This window comes from Galleria mellonella, unplaced genomic scaffold, assembly GCF_026898425.1.
Source record: "Galleria mellonella isolate WM207_F2 unplaced genomic scaffold, CSIRO_AGI_GalMel_v1 utg34, whole genome shotgun sequence".
In the NCBI taxonomy this organism is placed as follows: domain Eukaryota; kingdom Metazoa; phylum Arthropoda; class Insecta; order Lepidoptera; family Pyralidae; genus Galleria; species Galleria mellonella.
The window spans coordinates 12,501-33,147 of NW_026442081.1; the positions used below are offsets into that span (position 1 = coordinate 12,501).

Consider the following 20,647-nt stretch of genomic DNA (forward strand, 5'->3'; position numbering starts at 1 on the left):
CTAAACCTAAACCTAAACCTAAACCTAAACCTAAACCTAAAAACCTAAACCTAAACCTAAACCTAAACCTAAACCTAAACCTAAACCTAAACCTAAACCTAAACCTAAACCTAAACCTAAACCTAAAAACCTAAACCTAAACCTAAACCTAAACCTAAACCTAAACCTAAACCTAAACCTAAACCTAAACCTAAACCTAAACCTAAACCTAAACCTAAACCTAAACCTAAACCTAAACCTAAACCTAAACCTAAACCTAAACCTAAACCTAAACCTAAACCTAAACCTAAACCTAAACCTAAACCTAAACCGCAGGTCATTGATGGTTTGTAAAGGAATATAATCAAATACCAAATTATTGTAATATCGACGTGTAGATTTCATGAGGCGCCATCTAGTATGAATTGTTGTTATTGCGTTTTGTGTGTGTGTCCTGCATCGTGTCCTAATTCTCTTATTATTAGAGTACTGCAGTAATAATTAATTATAATATAAATAATATAGGAGCCCTGCCCTGCCCGTGCCGTGCCTTGCCGTGCCGTGCCGTGCCGTGCCGTGCCTTGCCTTGCCTTGCCTTGCCTTGCCTTGGCTTGCCTTGCCTTGCCTTACACTGCCTTGCCCTGCCTTGCCCTGAGTGTATATGCCCTGCCTTGCCATGCCTTGCCCTGCATTGCCCTGCCTTGCCCTGCCTTGCCCTGCCTTGCCCTGCCTTGCCCTGCCTTGCCCTGCCTTGCCCTGCCTTGCCCTGCCTTGCCCTGCCTTGCCCTGCCTTGCCCTGCCTTGCCCTGCCTTGCCCTGCCCTGCCTTGCCCTGCCTTGCCCTGCCTTGCCCTGCCTTGCCCTGCCTTGCCCTGCCTTGCCCTGCCTTGCCCTGCCTTGCCCTGCCTTGCCCTGCCTTGCCCTGCCTTGCCCTGCCTTGCCCTGCCTTGCCCTGCCTTGCCCTGCCTTGCCCTGCCTTGTCCTGCCTTGCCCTGCTTTGCCCTGCCTTGCCCTGCCTTGCCCTGAGTGTATATGCCCTGCCTTGCCCTGCCTTGCCCTGCCTTGCCCTTCCTTACCCTGCCTTGCCTTGCCTTGCCTTGCCTTGCCCAACCTTGCCCTGCCTCGCCCTGCCTTGCCCTGCCTTGCCCTGCCTGCCTTGCCTTGCCCTGCCTGCCCTGCCCTGCCTTGCCTGCCCTGCCTTGCCTTGCCTTGCCTTGCCTTGCCTTGCCTTGCCTTGCCTTGCCTTGCCTTGCCTTGCCTTGCCTTGCCTTGCATTACCTTGCCTTGCCTTGCGTGACGTCGCATTGCGTTGCGTTGGCCTGGCTTGACCAATCGTTTGGCTTGGCTCACAACATAGTGAGGTCTGCTCACAAATCAATTTATTGCACGAATATGGGTATGTATGTTAAATGAAATTAATAATTATATGTCCATTATTCCACATTCTACCACATCGGCATGTATATAGACCACAATTATATTGTTGTCGCCGAGGAGATTAACTCTAGCGGGTTTGTTATACCACATCATAGCGTCGTTCGTCAGGATAAAGTAACTACTAAGCTGCAACTGGTTTTGGATGCTAACGCATGTACCGACAATGGCGTGTCGTTGAATCAGCTTAGTCACACCGGCCCAAATTTGCAGTTAGATATATATTGTCTGCTCTTAGATTTACGCTGGTTTCCAATTGCTTGTTGCGCAGACGTCAAACAAATGGATTTACAGATACAGGTTTATCCCTATTATCATAAATTCTTGCGAATGTTTTTCCGTTTTCATCCGTTCACTCTATTTGAATTTCAACGAGTTTGTTTTGGATTAGCTGCGAGTCCATATTTGGCATTACGTACGATTCAACAGCTCGGGAAAGATGAGCGTGAGGTATTTCCAGTAGCGGCTGAAGTGGTACACATATATGGATGATGTGGTTCAGAGTTGGCCCACTGTTGCTGAAGCTAGTAACGCTGCATCTCAATTAATAGGAATGTTTAAAGCTGGGGCTTCGATCTCATAAAGTGGTGACATCGCTTGCGGTAATGATATGTGTTCCAAGCGTAGTATTTTGTTCGCTGTAGCTAGAATATGGGATGTTCTTCGTGTCGCAGCTCCAGTTATTTTATATGCTAAGTTGCTAATTAAGCAATTTTGGCTGCTTAAAATCCAGGTCCAGTCCAGTCCTGAGGTCCAGTAGAAAAAAAAAAAAAAAAAAAAAAAGTAATATGGCGTTGGCGCGAAAAGTGATGAAGGGTTGTTACACTCTGTTTTGTGTATTTATTTTATAATAAAGGACATATAAGTGAAATTCATAATTTGCTACGACGTGGTTTTGTGTGCAACTTGTTATATTTCATAATAAGACTAAGTTTCTATTAATGGAAAAACTCATATGTATGTCATGGACATGTGAATACTCGGGTATCATCACGCCACCCTATTCAAATACAACATTTGTGCGTGCTCCGAAGCCCGTGAGGATCCTTAGCTGCGCCGTGGAGAAAGATAGCAAACCCAGGAGGCAGGTGAACCAGCATATCAAAGAGGTACGATTAATTTAAGTTGTTGCGAACGGCATACCGGTCTAGGAAAGTTATTGTTAACCGCCCTCTCTGCCGACCCTTGGACTTCTAGTTTTTCGCCCATACAATTTGGCTGTCAAATATGCTTTTGCTGTTTTCTTAAATACATTTAAATTGTCTATTTCCTTAATGCCTTCAGAAATTTATTATTTATTTCAAAGATCATACCAAAAAAAAAAAAAAAAAAAAAAAAAAAAAAAAAAAAAAAACTTTTATCAAATAAAATACTCGTCCACATAACATTTACACAACAATGAGGTCTGCTTACAACATTGAGGTGTGCTCATAAAGATACATGGAATGAAACAAGAGACTTACTCTCAAAATAAGCAGCACACAAATCAGGGGTGCATACGCCCTTCCATGATACCATAAACTCTGCAGCACATTGAGTCAACTTCCTTAAAGAGCCAGCCATCAATTTTTTTTTTTTTTAACTTATACCTCTCATGACGTAGTACTTTTTAAAAATGCAATTCACGCAAACATACACACATATACACGCATTCCGAAATCCAGCTACCCGGTAGACTGACCCATATTAATAACGAAAAACATGGAACGGATGGACAACAGTAGCAACTTACGAAGTCGCGCGAATCCTACTTTTTTCTCAATGTCCTCTCCCAAAGGTTTTCTGAAAGAAATTGCTTAGCGATAAAACTGCTTTATGTATGACTTCTTATTGAAATTTACTCTATTCATTATTTTGTTTATAATGGTGTAGTGTAGTGAAGTGTAATGTAAGTGTAGTATAACAGTGTACAAATAAATAACATATACTTTATTAATTTTGAATACCAAATATTCCAATGTACATTCCCTCCTAACCAGTGTTAGTGCAAGAAACACTGAGCCTGGTGATATAAAGACAAAGGTCTTGTTCGTTGAGGGCATTATTAAAAAAAAAAAAAAAAAAAATTAAGAATATTACTCATTCTATGTAATATTGTTCATTTGTTAGAGCGATATGTTCTATAGACAATAAAATCAATCCGGAAAACCTTTTCCTCTATGGTCCCATTTTAAGGGCCAAATTTATAAATTTGAGCAAACTGTTAACAATACGTAACGCCGCGGTCGTTATAAGGTATAGTAATAGCCGCGATATGCCGCGGGCAGACTCGGCGGCACCGGCTCCATCCACAGCGACACGGCGGCCGACGCGACGTTACCGCACACACTTTCGAGTTTCGCAGTTGGTAGGTTCTCGTACTGGTACATGCAAGCAGTGGTGAGAGATCGCATCTGAAGCTGAAGCTTGGCGGTCGGAGGCTGTCCCCTCGCCGCCCGCCGCTCGCCACCCGCCGCCCGACGCCCGACGCCCGACGCCGCCGCTGCGCGCTCGCTCTATCGCTTCGTCAGTCGGACTCGCGCCGTTGTCGCGACGCTACGTAACGCGTCATCACTGACCGCGACGGGAACGCACCGCGCGACGCGAGCCCTCGCCGCTCGTAACCACACACGCGACGCGATATATTTAATTTTAATTCAAACTTACCTGAAACAACTTTTAATTTTTTTTTATAACTGGTGTATAAGATTGCATTAAATTACACTTAATAATAATAATAAAAAAAAAAAATAAAAAAAAATCCTGTGTGAAATACTAATAAAGTACGAAACATTGAAAGTTGAGGTAGGTAGGTATTGTTGTTGAGAGTGAGTGTTGTGCCGCCGGTCGCGAAGCGCGGGGATGGTGCGTCTGAGGATGTGCGTGCGCGTGCGGTGCGGGGGCGCGAGCGGCGCCAGCACGCGCGGCAGGTGAGGCGGCGCCGGCGCGCGGATGAGTGCGCGGGCGAGCGGGCCGCGCGCGCTGCTGCTGCTGGCGAGCGCGCTGGCCGCGCTGGCGGCGGCGGCGTGCCCGGCGCCGGCGCACGACGGCGACGCCGGCGCCGGTGCCGGCGCTGCGCCCACCGCCAGCGCGCTGCCGGCCGGCTGCGCCTGCATCGACGGCGGCGCTAGGATGGACTGCCGCGCTGCCGGATTACGCCGCTTGCCTCCACTACACAGCAACCTTCTTTCACTGTGAGTTTATTATAAACGTATAATAAATAATAACAATAATATAGAATATAGTTTCGATCCACTGCAAGCGCGTACATACGTATATGCTGCATTTCATTGTACTAGTATTAGCATCAAGCGAGCTAGTCCGACGCCGAGCAATATCCAGCGGAGCCGCTTGCACATTTCAATAGTATACATACGAGTAATAATGACAGTAAATAGTAGCCCAGTGCCGTCTCGTATCGTATCGTCCCGCAGTCGCCTGTTCCATATTCTAGTTTCCTCTATAGGCGTTTGTTTGCGAATGTCCTTAGAAGTGCATGCCGTTAACATAATACTGCATGCCTTACAGTATACATTGAAATAATCAAGCAATATGTATAATTAAAATTATTCATATTGTTAATACCTTTATTCATTTAATGACATTAAATAATTTAATTATATTTTAATGTTTATCAAACGCGAGGCATGCTGTGGTCGCCTATAAATGTAAGAACAGTTAGATCTAGTCTACCAGTGTATTGTATTGAAATGTTTAGCTGTATCTTATGTTGGTAATCCTATAATAAATAAATAAATCCCTAAGATCAGCTGTTGTTCTAGTTGTTCAGTTATGGATCAACAAATAGACATACGATATACTTATCTTAAGTATATAGATAGTGTTTGTTTGTTAAGGAAGAGATTGTTAGCAATAGGGAGTAAGAATCCCATTGTTAGCAATATACTCAACCAGGTCAACGTCCACGCGGTTCCCCTTAGGAAACTATCATGGTTAATTCCTGATAGTTCATCATGATAGGCTAATTGGCCTGTTTTCATTCTCACTTATCACCCTTCACTGATGCCCCGCCAGCGTATACCGTTACCGCAGGCGGAATTACCATTCCATTTTCACCCATCAAAAAAAAAAAATTATCCAATTTAAATTTAAGAAACTGGTAAATTTTTAATTTAATTACTTGCAACAGAAAAATTGAATCAGCCAAATTTACTTATTTAAAATTTATTTATTTACAGCTATAATTTTACCAATATGTTCAATAAACTAATGGACAAAAAAACAATTTAATAGCACTGCATAGAACTCATTGCAGTGTAACAGCAAAAAAAAAGAGAAAAAAAAAAAAAAAAGTAGATGGTAGTCAGCCTAGCTTTGGTCGCTATAGTGATGGTAGGCAGTTGTGTACGCGTTGATGTCTTTTGTACGGACGCAATAGCCTTCGCAGGCGGCCGCGCCCGCGCACCTATGATCCATGATCCGATGCCGATCGATGTTGTGTGCGCTAGACACCAGCGCTGCCCCATTATGCAGCGACGTCGCCGGGTACACGTGTCTCACCAACACCACTTATTGTAGAAAACTCTATAACACTATGACTCTCCCGTCATTCTTATTTCCAACAAAATACACGTTTCAGACCATGTTGCGTTTGCGACATGTATGGTTATCATACATAACATCATATAAAATTGGTGTAATGGCTGCCACTAGTACCTAGTACTATATAGATTGAACATAACAACAAGTAAGTATAGATAATAACCTAGAAGCTAGGGGGCAAGGGATTGTTAGTAATGCGGATTACCAGTTCCATTGCTAGCAATATACCCTGTCAGGTCGACCTGATCCCCCCTGGACACCATCGTGCTAAATTCCAGGTATATTCATTACGGTCTGTCAAGTGAGCCGGCTTTTCATTTTCACCCATCATCCCTCACTGGTGCCCCGCCAGCGTATACCGTTAGCGCAGGCGGGGCTACTATTCCATTATCATCCAAGTATAGATATGATGTTTGGACACACGCAAATGTGTGTCTGTGTGAGTGAAAGCGCGGTGCGTTCCTTTTCTTCTTCTTTGTCACATATAGTACATGTTTACTAAATTTTATAGCTACTGATTAAGTCGTTAATGCGCTAAAAGGTAACAAAGAAACAAACTTTTACATTTATAATACTAGTAAGGAATGACATATGTTATAAATAAAAAAAAAAAAAAAAAAAAAAAAAAGAACTTTTTGTCGTTGTTTTAAAAAAAAAAAAAAAAAAATATATATATATATATATATACTATTTTGTTTTTGTTTGTTTTGTTCTTGTTTTGTGCGCTACTGTATGGGTCGCATGCTTCTTTGAATTAATTATTTATATCTTTCTTCCAAATAACTTTGGCTTTATATACTTATTAACATGATAATCTGGATTATTTTCAAGAAATTATTTTAATGGTCTTTTAAATTTCATCAATAGGATTTCAGTACATATTGTTCTTGGTAACCGCTTGTCTTAATTTTACTCGTATCTTCAATGTTCAATTCCTTGTGTTACGTATTTTGCTAGCCTTTTACAAAGTTAACAAGTTTACTTCTTGTTTTATATTTGTATATATCTCGATTATGTTTCATGTTTTTTTTTTTGTCCTTGTGTATGTCTAATAATGAATTATAAATATGAAGAGACACCACTGGCTTTAGGTATCCTATTTTTCATGAAATATTGTTTAATTTAATAGATAATTATTAGTTTAGAATACATTCACCATCTCTAGAATGGAGCGAGCGAGCGCGGCGGCGGCGGTGATAATGGAATGATACCCCGCCCGCGCTGTCGATATACGCTGACGGGACACCAGTGATAGATGATAGGTGAGGATGAAAGCATGTCAGTGAGCTCATTGTGACGAATTCCACTACGATTAACCACGATGGTTTCCGAGAGGAACCGCGTGGAGGTCGACCTGACCTGAGGGTGTATTGCTAACAATAGGTCAATTAGACTTGCCGCACGCGGCCTGCCCGCGGGCGCACAGATGCAACGGCCGGACCTCGCCTCCGCGATTATGACCACATGCACCGTCCGCTCCGGCAGTATACCCGTACACTATGGACGCCGCCACGTCGCACTTACTGTAGTGTGTATATGTAACGCACATGTATTGTGTTCCGAGGAATTTTACTAAGAAATATTAAAGAAATTCATGATTTAAAAAAAAATACAATTACATGCGTTTGTAGAATTATCTACCTAAATTTACATCAATATAATTTTACCATTCGACTGAATCTCTAGCAGTAAATCAGAAGAAGAAATGCGAAGTAGGCTTAAGCGAGCGGGCCCCGATGGCCCCACGAGCACGGCTGCGAGGGTCGCGAGGGGCGCGGGGGAGGGGCCCCGAGATGGTGTACCATTCGTCGCTAATAACTACCGTCCGTAGTGTCGCGGCGTGATTGATGGCGCAGCCGGCAGCAGGGTGGCGGGGTGGCGGGGGAGGGGAGGTGCTCCCGTCAGCTTTTAATCAGAGCGGAATGCTAGCTATTTTTCGACGTCGACCTGACACGGATATACTTTTTAATATCCACAAGAAAATGTATTTTTACTCACTCTTCATTTACGCTATAAATATTGTAATATATACAATACATAGGCAATGTACTCGTGTATGTGTACATACATAGACACCTACTCGCCTCGACAATGTTCCCCTGTCACCTGCACGCTCTCTCATGTACACGTATGTATAATGACTGAACCACTTCACCAGCCCTCATGGTTACCGTAGCTATTACTTATTTCATTCAAGCACTTGTGCACTCTGCTACAAATCGCATCGATCAGTACCATATATACAATACATTATATGATTATATAAACCTGTAAATATGAATACACTTCTGAACATAGGCTAATAGCGCCGCCTGTCGGTGGGTGTATGATGGCGACGAGTAATAAGCATGGATGATAATACTGAGGGATAATAAGTACGGATGATGTCAGGTCAGCGATGAACTAAGATGATTACCGAAGGGCACCACGTGGAGGTCGACTTGACATGATTTACTGCTAACAGTGACGCTACAAAATCTGATAAATTTAAAATGAAATACAATTAATAGCTTACCGTATACATTTTCTGTATCAATCCACGCTTGTGGTGGCAAAGATTAAGAGACTTATGATGATAAACAAGGACGAGATATATAAGTTTATAGCGTGAAGTAAATATTTATACAGAAGGTATCCTGTGTTCTCCCCGGGGAGCACGCGGCCGGTGCGGCGCGGCGCGGGTGTCCGGCCGGACAGCGGCGCGGCGGCGGCGCGCGTGCCGGCGCTGCGCTGCCGTAAATCAACACAACGAATTATTGCCGCTCTAAACAGAGCCACTAACGAAGTTATGTTCTACAGTGGCTTTACGCGAGCCACGCTTATAAAGTAATTTATTTTAATTTGTTGAACATTCTTTAATCCCAAACAAAAAAAGTACACATATTTTACTAAAAGCATTACCTAAATGTTTGTGAGTAGTACAAGTAGTAAGTTATGGGAGATTATATAAAGATGAATAATATTCCTTTGTATACCAGCGCGAGCACCTCAATTGTTGTCATCGGACATTACAAACACCTTCGACGTCTTGTCTCGAGACACGAAACTGAAAATGCAGCATTTGTGGCCTACGTCGTCGTTGGGCATGCTCTAATATCAAGTACATAGGGAATGCTGCCGATTACTTACCCGTATAATACATTCTATGGCGACTCACACAGCAAATGTCTATATGGGGGAAGTTCCTTACTGCCCGAAACTTCTGCAGCAGTCTACAACGCCAGAGCTAACGAGCGTGTCGTATCACAGACAGACGCGACGTCGTATCTTGTTATTGTGTATAAACCCTAACTATCTCATATTGTGGCACAGGAGAAACAGCCAGCTCTCGAGGGCCCGCTGTTCGCGTTTAATTAGTATCTTGGTGTTATTGAATTCACTTTCAAGAGATGTCGCCTCCGACGCCTATGAATGAAATTCAACAATACTATTAATTGTCAATAGTCTGTTGATTGTTGTTTATATCTGTGGATAAAGGATCAACTCTGATTATGAAATTATTTATTTGACTTACATATTTACAGTTAACGGCTGAAATGTTGTCGATGAGTATATTTACTTTTTATTTGACTCTACATTTATATCAGGGTTATTAAATGGATTCGGGCTGTAAGCTCAGTTTTCCGAACTTCATGCTTCGGTATTAGAACTCAGCAGAAATGTTAGAACTAGAGAACAACAAAGTCGTTGGGTAGTTGTCGATGCGCCGCGCCGGGACGGTGGGTGTCGGTCGGTCGGTTGGTCGGTCGGTCGGTCGGTCGGTCGGTGGAGGCGCGGGGCCGCAGATCTAGCCGACACTATTTATAGAATCTAAAAGCGAGGACGAGGGCAATTAGTTGCACCGCCGGATGCGCCCTCCCCCACCACCGCCCGCGCCCCCGCCGCCCCGCAGCTGCATCCACCCCGCACCCCGGCGGCATGCTCGCACACCATTTATATCGGATTATTGCCATCGCGACCGAGAAGGACGGCTCCGATGCAATCAGATACTACCTATTAATAAACTGCTTACTATTTCTATGAAAACATCGAGTGTCTTGTGTTCTGCGCTGCTGCGTGTGGATGCTGTATAAGCTCATGGTACGGGTAGGTGTATTGTAGTAGAAAAAGGTAAATCCTATATATATTACAAGCATATATTCTATTGTAAAAATTAATATCTATCCGGTTAATGACTGACAAAGTCTTAGAACGAGAAATATGTTTATTAAATGTTAACGATACGAATAATACATGGTGACGCGCGGAACGGAACGTACCCACGCTGCACGCGCGTATCAAAATAACGTGAAAAGCTTGATAATTTTTAAGTCATAATTCATACGTATTGGTTAACAGTATAATTTCAGATTGTGTTCCACAAAAAAAAATCGTATTCAATTGTGGCAAAACTAGTTATTTTGATTTAAAAAAAAAAAGCTAAATAATTTTTTATAAAATTTATTTGGGACTAATCTTTAAGTATATTCATTCTTATATAAAAAAAAATCTAAATCGGTTTGTAATTTAAGGTATAATGAGGTGAAAAACATTAAAAAAAATAACAAAAAGTACCACCGCTTTGAGAATATCCTTCCTCTTGAAGTCGATTGAATAGGTCTCCGCGTTAGGAAATTCTGAGTCATTTGAATGAAATATTCGAACTTCTAATACGTTAGCCACTAACGGTTAGAGTATGCACCTTCTTAAACAAATTAGTGTATATGAATTGATCGGCTTGAAACGATATTGTAGTTATTTTTTAATGGACGGTAATGGAATGGTAACCTTGCTAGCGCTAACGGTATAAGCTGGCGAAGCACTATTGAGTGGTGATAGGTGAGAATAAAAAGGCAGATCAATTAGCCCATCGTGATGAATACACTTGGAATTCAGTACGATAGTTTCCAGGGGGGACCGTGTGGAGGTCGACCTGACAGATTATATTGTTAGCAATAGGACTGGACTGCCGCCCTCTCATTATTGTAGTTATTAATTTTAAATAAGCTCATGACGAACACGCATTTTGAGTGTGGTGTGAGCGCTATTTCACATATATGACAAACAGCGCGGAGAACTTAGTTGTTTTAAATTATACCAGGTCACTCAGAAAGTATTGCGAGAAGTTTTTATGTATGTGAGACTGGCCAGTTATAATTTATTTAAAAATATGATTACTTATAATTAAATATAGGTACGTTCTAAATTCAATACTTCCCTCCACATTTTTTGCGAGCTAATTAAAATTACCGTGTCTCATTGAAAAACTTTGCGTCGAGAACATTTTACGTTTTCTTCCGTAACGGCTGTTAAGGAATAAAACATGCTAGCAGTGAAAAATCCGATCCAAGACTATAGACGAGTTACATACCAAGAGATTCAGCATATACTGCAGATTGGATCAGGAAGCCATTACGAGATTCTACACATGCATCTACGGGTGCGGAAGATAGTTTCACGCTGGGTGCCGCACGACCTCACCGATGTTCAGAAGCACACAAGGGTGGAATGTTGCCATGATATGATAAACAAATTTGAAGCAGACTCGTCTCGGCGTGTTTACGACATCGTTACAGGTGATGAATCCTGGATTTATCAATACGATCCAGAAACAAAGCGCCAGTCGACGGTGTGGGTGTTTCAAAACGAATCAACGCCTACCAAAGTAAAGCGACCTAGAAGCGGGGGGAAGATTTTGATCGCGAGCTTTTTCATTTTGACTGACTACTTGGTGTCAATTCCTTTACGAAACCAAAGAAGCTTTAACGTCGAATGGTATACTTGGCAGAAGTTTTCTCTGTTGTGAGCAGCAAGTGACCAATCACGGCTCCGCGGGCTACTGCTCCACCACAATAATGTGCAATCAAACGGTACTGGTATAGTGAGTGCGTGCTTGACGAGGCAGCAGCCGGCCCGGCGAGCGGCGCCCCCGCGCCCGCCGCGCCCCCCACGCACCGCACCGCGCCCCTCGCTATATAAATACCGACGGCTATATTCATCTACGGCGAGCTTTATTAATGACCGGCCTACATACAGATATACTTACACTCCATCTGTCACAAATAATTACTATTTCGGTCTGCGTGTCGCTCGTTTGAAGTCTGAATACCACACTTGAACTATTTTCTCATTTCAATTAAAATAGTAAAAAATAAAATAAGAACGCGGAAGAGAAATAAAATAGTTGGGAAATTAGTGAAAATACAAACGAATAACACATGGCCGTTGCGAGTGCAAGATCACGGAAAAGTAGTTTGTATATACCGCGTGTCTGCATTTTCACAATTTTACTGGAGGAACAAAGTATTGACCATCTCAGCCATTTATCAATATGCTATCGGCTGAACTTTACAGTTATTCCTTTGTGATCTAATTTATGAGGAAATAACATTATCTTACTCATTACTTGCTTAAACTCCGAATAAAGTCACTTGCACTTTTATTAAAGGATGGAATTTATTATTTATTATAAATTTAAGTATAACCACAAAACACAAAATAAACTTCTAAAACAAACATCTTAAGAAAAAAATTTTAAGAAAAATAATAGTTTGTTTTTATTATATTTTTATGATATAGGAAACAAACAATCATGCATTCGGCTCGCCTGCACTCGCATAACCCAATACCGGAGGTATTGCAGGTGTGCAATTCCGGCTTTCAAGCCAAGAAAGCCCAGACTCTTAAACTTAATATCGAAGGGATTGTTTTGAAACTGAAGTGATACGGCGTCTTATTTGATGAATTTGTGATCGTCTAGATACCGAAGCAATTAATAATTAATAATTTGCAGGCTCTAAATGACCTCCCTTTTTTGTGCATCGGAGTTAAAGGAGAAAAAGGGGGTGTATGAACGGGAAAAATAAATATAACATTCGTCTATATGCTAGATACACGGACTTGCCGCCAACTTCAAGCATATTGCTGCTTTACAGTATTGTTACGATGCTAAATAAGCAGGTTTCTTTTTAGATAATTTAAATTCTGTGAGACCTATATGAAGCCAATATATGTTGAGATGTCATTGACGCGAAATTTCACTGTTACGCCTTGTGTTGTTCCGCCCTATTTACAAACAGCTCTTTTGCGGTTTTGGACGCGCAACCACGATATCATACAATTAAAAGGAGAATGAATGTCAAAACTTTCTATTAACCTTTTTTTTTTTCTATATCATTACGAATTTGAAGGATTTTTCTACTAAACTTACCGTCCATATAGCCGATGGGAGAGTGTTGTGTCTCATTTTGTTTATTACCGCATCACTACAATGATGCAGTTGATCGCGTCGCAGGTGCACTGAATGTGTTCTCCTAAGCAGTCTTACGCACGGTTGAAGCAGATCACGGGAAGAAAGCACAGCGAGCGGCAGAGAAGCGCGCGTGAATACGCAATGTATTATGATGTAATCGTCACGCGCCGCATTCGAAGGCCGGCGTGCATCTGGCATGCACTGTGTGTGTGTGTGTGTGTGCATACATCATAGCAATCTACTCGTACTTAAACTCCGTACGGAAACTATTTATTTATATCGTATTATATACACACTTTTTAATTCAAATATAAAGTAATTAAATATTAAAATGACCCTTTAAGCTTTAATCTGTCCACTTGCAAAGGTCATGGTCATGCCTAAGCTATTTCGCTTATAATTCTATGTGTTTATATGCACTTTTGCACCTGCTGCATATTTGGTAACTGGAAATTACCAAACTACATCAGTCATTTTCAGTGGATTATTTTTTTTTTATACAACTTACAATGGCAAACAAGCTGACGGCCCACCTGATGGAAAGTGGTAATCGTCGCGTATAGACATGAGCAGTACCATGGACATAACAGAGTATACTGTTTCGCCCATGATACCTTCACGGTAGAGATTCTATCAGAGCGTACGTATCTATAGAAAGGGTAACACGTACGCTGTCAGAAATGATCTCGCCAGAGCCGCCTTGTAATCTTGTATCAGAAGCGCCCGAGTCACCTTATTACGGTGAGGGGAAGGAATTGCTAATAATTGCTAACAATATAACCTATCAGGTGGACCTCGTCGCGGTTCACTTTAGCAATCGTCTTTCTTAATTCCAGGTGAATTCATCACTATAGGCTAAGTGACCTGCCTTTTCATCCTCACCTATGATGCCTAGCCAGTGTACACCGTTAGCGCGGGCAGGGTTACCATTCCATTATCACTCACTAAAAAACCTTATTACGGCACCGAGCACAACTCCGCAATATATACCACAATAAATAATATTATCGCCCCGGCTCCGTGACCAGAACGATAATTTCTTTAATATGACTATTATGCTGTGGACACGTTTCATATAAGCACACATAGTACGTCGCGATGAAATATATTTATTTTAATCTCAAGAGTGAACACAAATACAGTTTTCCTCCTACAATGCTTTCTTCTTCAATGGTATATTATTGCTGGAGTGGTTACTTGTGGAGCACGTTACTTGTGGCACGTAGCTGTAGTTCGTGACAGATAATGGTTCTAGATCTTGTGGTACTCGCCAATAAATGTGGATTATGGATGAGTCCCTTGCGTGTTGCTGCAGTGTTTTGTGTACTGTTACTATTACAGTTGCACTCGCAGTCCGATCCCGTGGCAGCGCGCCGCGGCGCTGCGCGGGCGCAGCCCATTCACCTGGCTGTGTAGCGTGTAGGTCGAGGCCGACAACTTGCGCACTCGCGCCACATTCTACCTGCTCCCCTCGCACCCGCACCGGCCGCCGCCGCCGTCGCCACTGGACGGATACTGATGCATTCATACAACGCCTGGCAGCATGCCAATATGCGGTCGACGATCTCCTAATTCCATACTCTCGATATATTTATCAATTAATTTTTATCGCTAGGTAAGAAGTGCAAGCACGATGGCCTGCTTTCCGATTTCTATAAATTTAAGACGTCTTGTATAAAGCATACAAAATACCAACGCAATAAACAATATGAGCTCAGCTGATAATATCTCTATTATCGTATCCTCGGACACCATACAAACAACAAAAATATGTTCAATAACTAAAACTAACCAACTATTAAAATATCACGCCTTAAAATTATGAAATAACATATTATTCTCTTGTAAAACTGTTACGTACAAACTATTCAACTTTTATTATCTATTAAATGGACACCTTACATGTAACATATTTCACTGTACACAGTGACGTGTCAGACGGTGGCGGCGCGGCGGTCGTACGCCACACAACAAAGCACATTCTTCTCACATACGTGAGCAAAGATCATCCACACTCCTAGAGGCCTCCATATGCTCCATATATGAGATGGCACGTGATTTTTCAATAGTCGAGTTTTAGTTTTCCAACTTCTTGTTTAATTATAATTATATAATTTATTTCATTAAAATGTATTTGCAGGTTTGCTTAAAATTTCGAGGGAAAATATGTATGACTCACATCTTAGGCATGATTTTAGAAATTGCTCCATTGAGAGATTCTATAATTGTATCGAGCGCAAACAAGAAAAGTCACGAGCGACAACAAACAATATTTTCAAAATACGTTTATTAAAAAATTCTATCATTTGATATCCTACAACAGATTATTATAAAAAATAAAGTTATTCACAAAAATTTTTTGTCCTATAAAATCTTCAAAAAAAAAATTAAAAAGGACTCAATATTCAATTTAATGTGAAGAAATATATCCTATAATAAAAATGCTTCCAACCATGCCTCATTTATCAAATTATGATAAGTAGTTTAAAAATTCTGAGAAAACAGATGAACATACGTACATATATACATACCTGTCAAAATCACAATCCTCCTTTTGCTAAGCTGTAGTCGGGTAAAAAAAAAGCGTAAGATGTGTATAATCTATTATCTGCTAATAGCGCTGTCTGCAGCGATATCGAATAACATGATTTACGTTCCTGTTTACTGTTTTGAACGTAAATATTTATTAAAGGGCATCAGGATTGTGGGGCGAGTTAATTAATTAACAGCAGTAGGCGTACTCGGTGGCAGGTAGCACCAACCCGCGGCCGACGACCTCGCCCGCTGCCGTCTCGCATTCTCTCCCCCGGAGCTCGGCACCCGGCACCCGGCACCCGGCACCCGGCACACAACGACCGGTGCGGCGCCCAGCCGACGCAGCCTCCGTTCCACTTGCATCGCACCCTCCGCTTCAATACGCTGCGAATTCGTACAATAACAATCGTATTATATCTTAATCTTCAAAAATCAAATGTAACTCGCTCCACGTAAATCCTAATAGTTCTCAATTTTTGAAAACCTTTAAATTCTTAATAAAGGATATTCTCAATTCTCACGTATTCTAATACTTCCTGTTGGTTGAATCATGAAATTTGGCAAAAAGCAATGTCGTACAGCACAAGTAAAGAGAAAAATCCGAAAATTGTAAATTTGTATTTATATAAAATTTTTTTTTTCAATGTACTTAATTTTTTTATTGTATATTGTACGCAGCATTCGGTGAGCAAGTTCAACTCGCACTTGGCCGTTTTCTTTAATCGATAGAGTTTACACTCTTCTTAATCCTGTATATTTATTTGTCTGTTATTATCGTTCCACGAGATATATCGTAACACAACGGTACATTCTGTTTCTCTTTAAATAAAAATAATGAGATTGCTGGTCAATTAACATTATTGTAGATGTCGCTACTTATTAACAGGTCGCAATTGATTAAAATACTTACTTTTATTGATTTTATTCCAAATTAAACATAAATCAGAATAAACTCTACCTATTAATGAGGTGCATGAACGAGATAAGGTGTGATGGGATGCAGGCGCGGGGCCGGCACGTCGCGTCGGCGCGTGACAACCGCGCGTCACCGTCGCGTGTCGGCGACCGCAGCCCGTGATGGATGGACCCCAATATCCGATAACCACCGGCGAATTCAATTATCAGCGGGTCCAGCGGACTCTAGTGAAACTCCTTTCTCATACTTAACGTTACGTCGCGCACCATCTTCACACATCGTCCTGCATGGTTCACGCCGTACAATGGATATGCTAAAGCGTATAATAAGTTCTAAAGCATAATTTATTTATTTATTACAAGAAGTTTCCTCTCCACCAATTAACAAACAGTAGTAAAAGCTAGTAGCAATCACATGACAGTGATAGGTAATAAATAAATAGAGTCATATAAAAATTCATTTTCTATATGCATATTTGAAACCAACCCATTGCTTTGTTACCATTGTTTTCACTTCAACTATGCATCGAGTACATACTTGTTCACAAGTATGTACTCGATGCTGAAATGAAATGAAATGAAAAACGCTGGTTTTCAACTATTAGCCTTCAGGCTAATAGTTGAAAACCAGCGTTTTTCTCTCTCAGCATTTTTCTCCACTGAGTTATTTGTATGAACACTTTATATATATTTTTTTATACAACTTAGAATGGCAAACAAGCTGACGGCTCTCCTGATGGAAAGCGTTGCCATTCCTGAGGACTCAGGTGTTATTCCTCTGTTCCCTGTAAATTCACGCCATATCCCACCCTTCAAACGGAAACACAGCCATGCAAACACAACTGCTTCACGGAAGAAACACGAATGGGACAGAAGTACCCAAGCAATCGACTTTTGTACAAAGTCTTCCTCTGTAGTATTACTTTATGACAATCACCATAAGAAATGACCATTTATTAATTACTCTGTAATAGTGTGTCATGTAGCTTATTATTATTTATCTAAATTCGTTGTTCCAGCAAGTTACAGTTCTCTTTTGTGGATTATTGAACTAATTGCTATCGTAATTTCAAAGTGTCCAGAAACTGAGTCGTGAGTTGTTCTATTCCTGCAGAAGGTCAGGAAACTGAGTATCGTTCTGTATGTACGTATACAATGGTAACAAAAGATCTGCATCGCTAGCACTTAGTTAACATCTTTACGCAATGCTTGTCTTTATACCTTGTTTTATGGTGGTCGCCAACGCCGCGCGCCAACCGTCACCCCCCTCCCCCCACCCACGACCAACGATCGCGGCTCCCGTTGAGGATATTAGATTTTTAGAACGTTTAAAAAACAACTTAAGCTGAGAATTTCATCTAAAAGGGAAAACTAGTTATGTATAGATAAATAAGTTATATTTTAGTTAGTTTAGTTAGGATTTAGTCTCACTCATTACGGTAATAATTATAAAATTCATTCGACTATACCTATTCCAGAAAAAAACAAAAAAAAAACATAAAGCAAGTGTTTAATTAGATCAATATTTAGCAGAGTGAATACAATGAATCAATTCATAATTAATATGTGTTTAATATTAATAAGTTTGTTTTTTGACATAAAATCGTGTATGTAATGAGCGACGTTTCTGCCTGTGAGCCAGTTTTGAGCAGCGACGCTCCTGATGAATATGTAATCCGTAAATTGTACGTGATGCATGGCCTTATCTCAGTAGGTCTGAACATGAATAGCGCGGCGCCACGCCGACAACACGTGACGGGAACAGTCGGCGTTAGCCACGCCATTTATTGCAGATTCCTGAAACAAGATACAGTTAATGTTCCCCGTTCATTGGCTGCCTGTTATCAACACTGACGTCATGAAAACCGCCTCCACACTTTTACGTTTACTATTCTAAGTCAACTTGTAAAAAGTCTAAAGAAAAAAAGGTCAAAGGTTGTCGTGGAAAGATTACTATCAGCAATAAGGCCACCATGTTGTGCTCATACTAATTGTCTATACGTGTGATATACTATTATTTCTGTTCAAACATAATACACGTGGTGCAAGTAAATAAAATAGTATGTAGAATTACAAAAAAAAATATTAGCACCATTATAATTATAGTAATATACCAAAAAGTACTAATTAATGGACATTCTGTTGTAATAAAATGGCGTTACTTCTTTAGTATTATCTGCACGATATACGGACAATAATTTTTCGTAAGATATGTCGTCTCATCGTCGGAGATTGCAAAAAGTTTTACTTAATCGTCACCTTGACTCGTTACCTCCGACTCGTGTGCCGAGAATGACAATTCACAACAGTACTCGTTAGGTACTCGACTGCTCTCCATTGCAAATATTGCGTGGTCATTTCGCGGAAAGAGGCAATGTATCGCACTGAGTTAGAGGTTAACACTTCAGATAATTTCAAATTAAGCCGCGCAAAAAGAAACTTTAATCAATACAATTTCATTATTATCATTTGTACAGTATTGACAAATACTGTGTAGTATCGCAGGCATCATTTAGTCGATGGATCTATTTAGAACCGGTTCGATACATTTAAATAAATCAGTATGAAATAACCTTCAAAAATATAAAGATATTATGAGCAAAACAGCGCATTTTTTATCTCACAACAATCTAACTAGCTTACGTACCAGTTATCGTAGCGGTTACCATAATTACGGCGTAGCACGTAGCCGCCCGGAGCATCTGAGATGTTGGTTTTTTGTGTTGGTGCTGGTGTGCACATCGTAAATGAAACGCCATGCTCCCTCGAGAAAATATCAGCAAGGAACGGAAAATGTAACAAAAAAACTATTTATTAATGTACAATGATATTTTATTGCATCAGTATAGCTAGTATTCATTTGATGTCTACACAATCTTGTACTATATATATTTGTTGCTTCGATGCATCTTTATTCCAAAGAGTACAAAATATTACGAACAATATAATATTTCTTGGTTTGTTTGCTCTCGTGTTACATATTTAGTTAGTAATTTGTGGTATATGTCATGGCAACGGTGAGTAATGGTAAAGATACAAGGCGTCAACGCTCCTTATAATCTCCAGGATGTCGTAAGTCAAGACTAAAGGAACAAAGCATAATACACCTATGCAAGCAAGAAAACTTACAATGAAATTTTATATAATGCCAAGCCAGCCGCCAGGACAGAATACTCATAGTAATAGTACTTATACTACGTCCCCCCCTTTATAGGGAGAGACTCGTTAACGGGTTGTTAAATAAGGAATATTTGTTTACAATAATAAACCAATCGGCGTTATCACAGCGGGTATGAAATATTGGTTGATTGAATATACTAAAAAATATGTCGTGTCACTACAAAATTATAGTAGTCGTATTCAATAAAGTAGTGTGGAGTGTCGGTCGGTGTGGCGGGTCGCATGTGGTGGCGAAGGTGCCATAACGAGGTCGTCGTAAATCCACCGGCCGCCGTTAACTTGTAACGTTGGTGTGGAGCGCGGCGCGGCGGCGCGGCTCGGCAACAACAGCCCGGGTGCTCTGAGCCGCCGCGCCGCTTACTTGTTATCGAGTTCTGTTTAATGAACACTTTACGACCACCCGAGTTCGTCGGGGCGCGCTAGTGGCTATCAACTGCGGGATATAGTTGTTTGTGAATGGCCGCGCATAACACTTTATCAAGTTCCTCTATCACTACTATCTACTCAAGTTCGAAGACAATCTTAGTTTTAAGTGTTTGCGTGAATGTATCCGATCGCTTGTTCGGTAAGATTTTCCGCAAGTTAAATCTGCGTGATACGAATAGAATAGGCGTGATTACGAGCGATAACACTCTCGTAATAATGTCATTGGAACTGTTCATGTGAACAGGGGACAGGGGAGGCGACGCATTCACAGTTCTACGCATATTAAATATTCATGCTGATAAGTGGGCGATTTGCGTTTAAAACTCCTCATGTGAATTGGTGGTGTACATTTTTTTTTATACAACTTAGATTGGCAAACAAGCTGACGGCCCACCTGATGGAAAGT

At 41.0% G+C, this 20,647-nt stretch overlaps 2 protein-coding genes across 3 annotated transcripts in view; one reads left to right on the plus strand and one right to left on the minus strand.

Annotated features, from left to right (window-relative positions):
* Positions 1–605: 605 nt before the first annotated feature.
* LOC128201093 (ribosome-binding protein 1-like) lies at positions 606–1,283 on the minus strand. Its single transcript, XM_052896787.1, has one exon. It carries the CDS (start codon positions 1,281–1,283, stop codon positions 606–608), a length of 678 nt encoding a protein of 225 aa, XP_052752747.1.
* A 2,228-nt stretch (positions 1,284–3,511) lies between these two features.
* Positions 3,512–20,647, plus strand: part of LOC113512210 (follicle-stimulating hormone receptor) — a 72,646-nt gene continuing 55,510 nt past the window's right edge. For both annotated transcript variants that reach the window (XM_031909151.2, XM_031909152.2), the window contains exon 1: positions 3,512–4,585. In XM_031909151.2, the coding sequence (XP_031765011.2) occupies positions 4,344–4,585 (242 nt within the window). In that variant the 5' untranslated portion in view covers positions 3,512–4,343. The remainder of the gene's footprint in view (positions 4,586–20,647) is intronic.

Coding starts and splice junctions, on each gene's coding strand:
- LOC128201093 (XM_052896787.1), bottom strand. CDS start 1,283: ATGCGACGTCACGCAAGGCAAGGCAAGGTAATGCAAGGCAAGGCAAGG.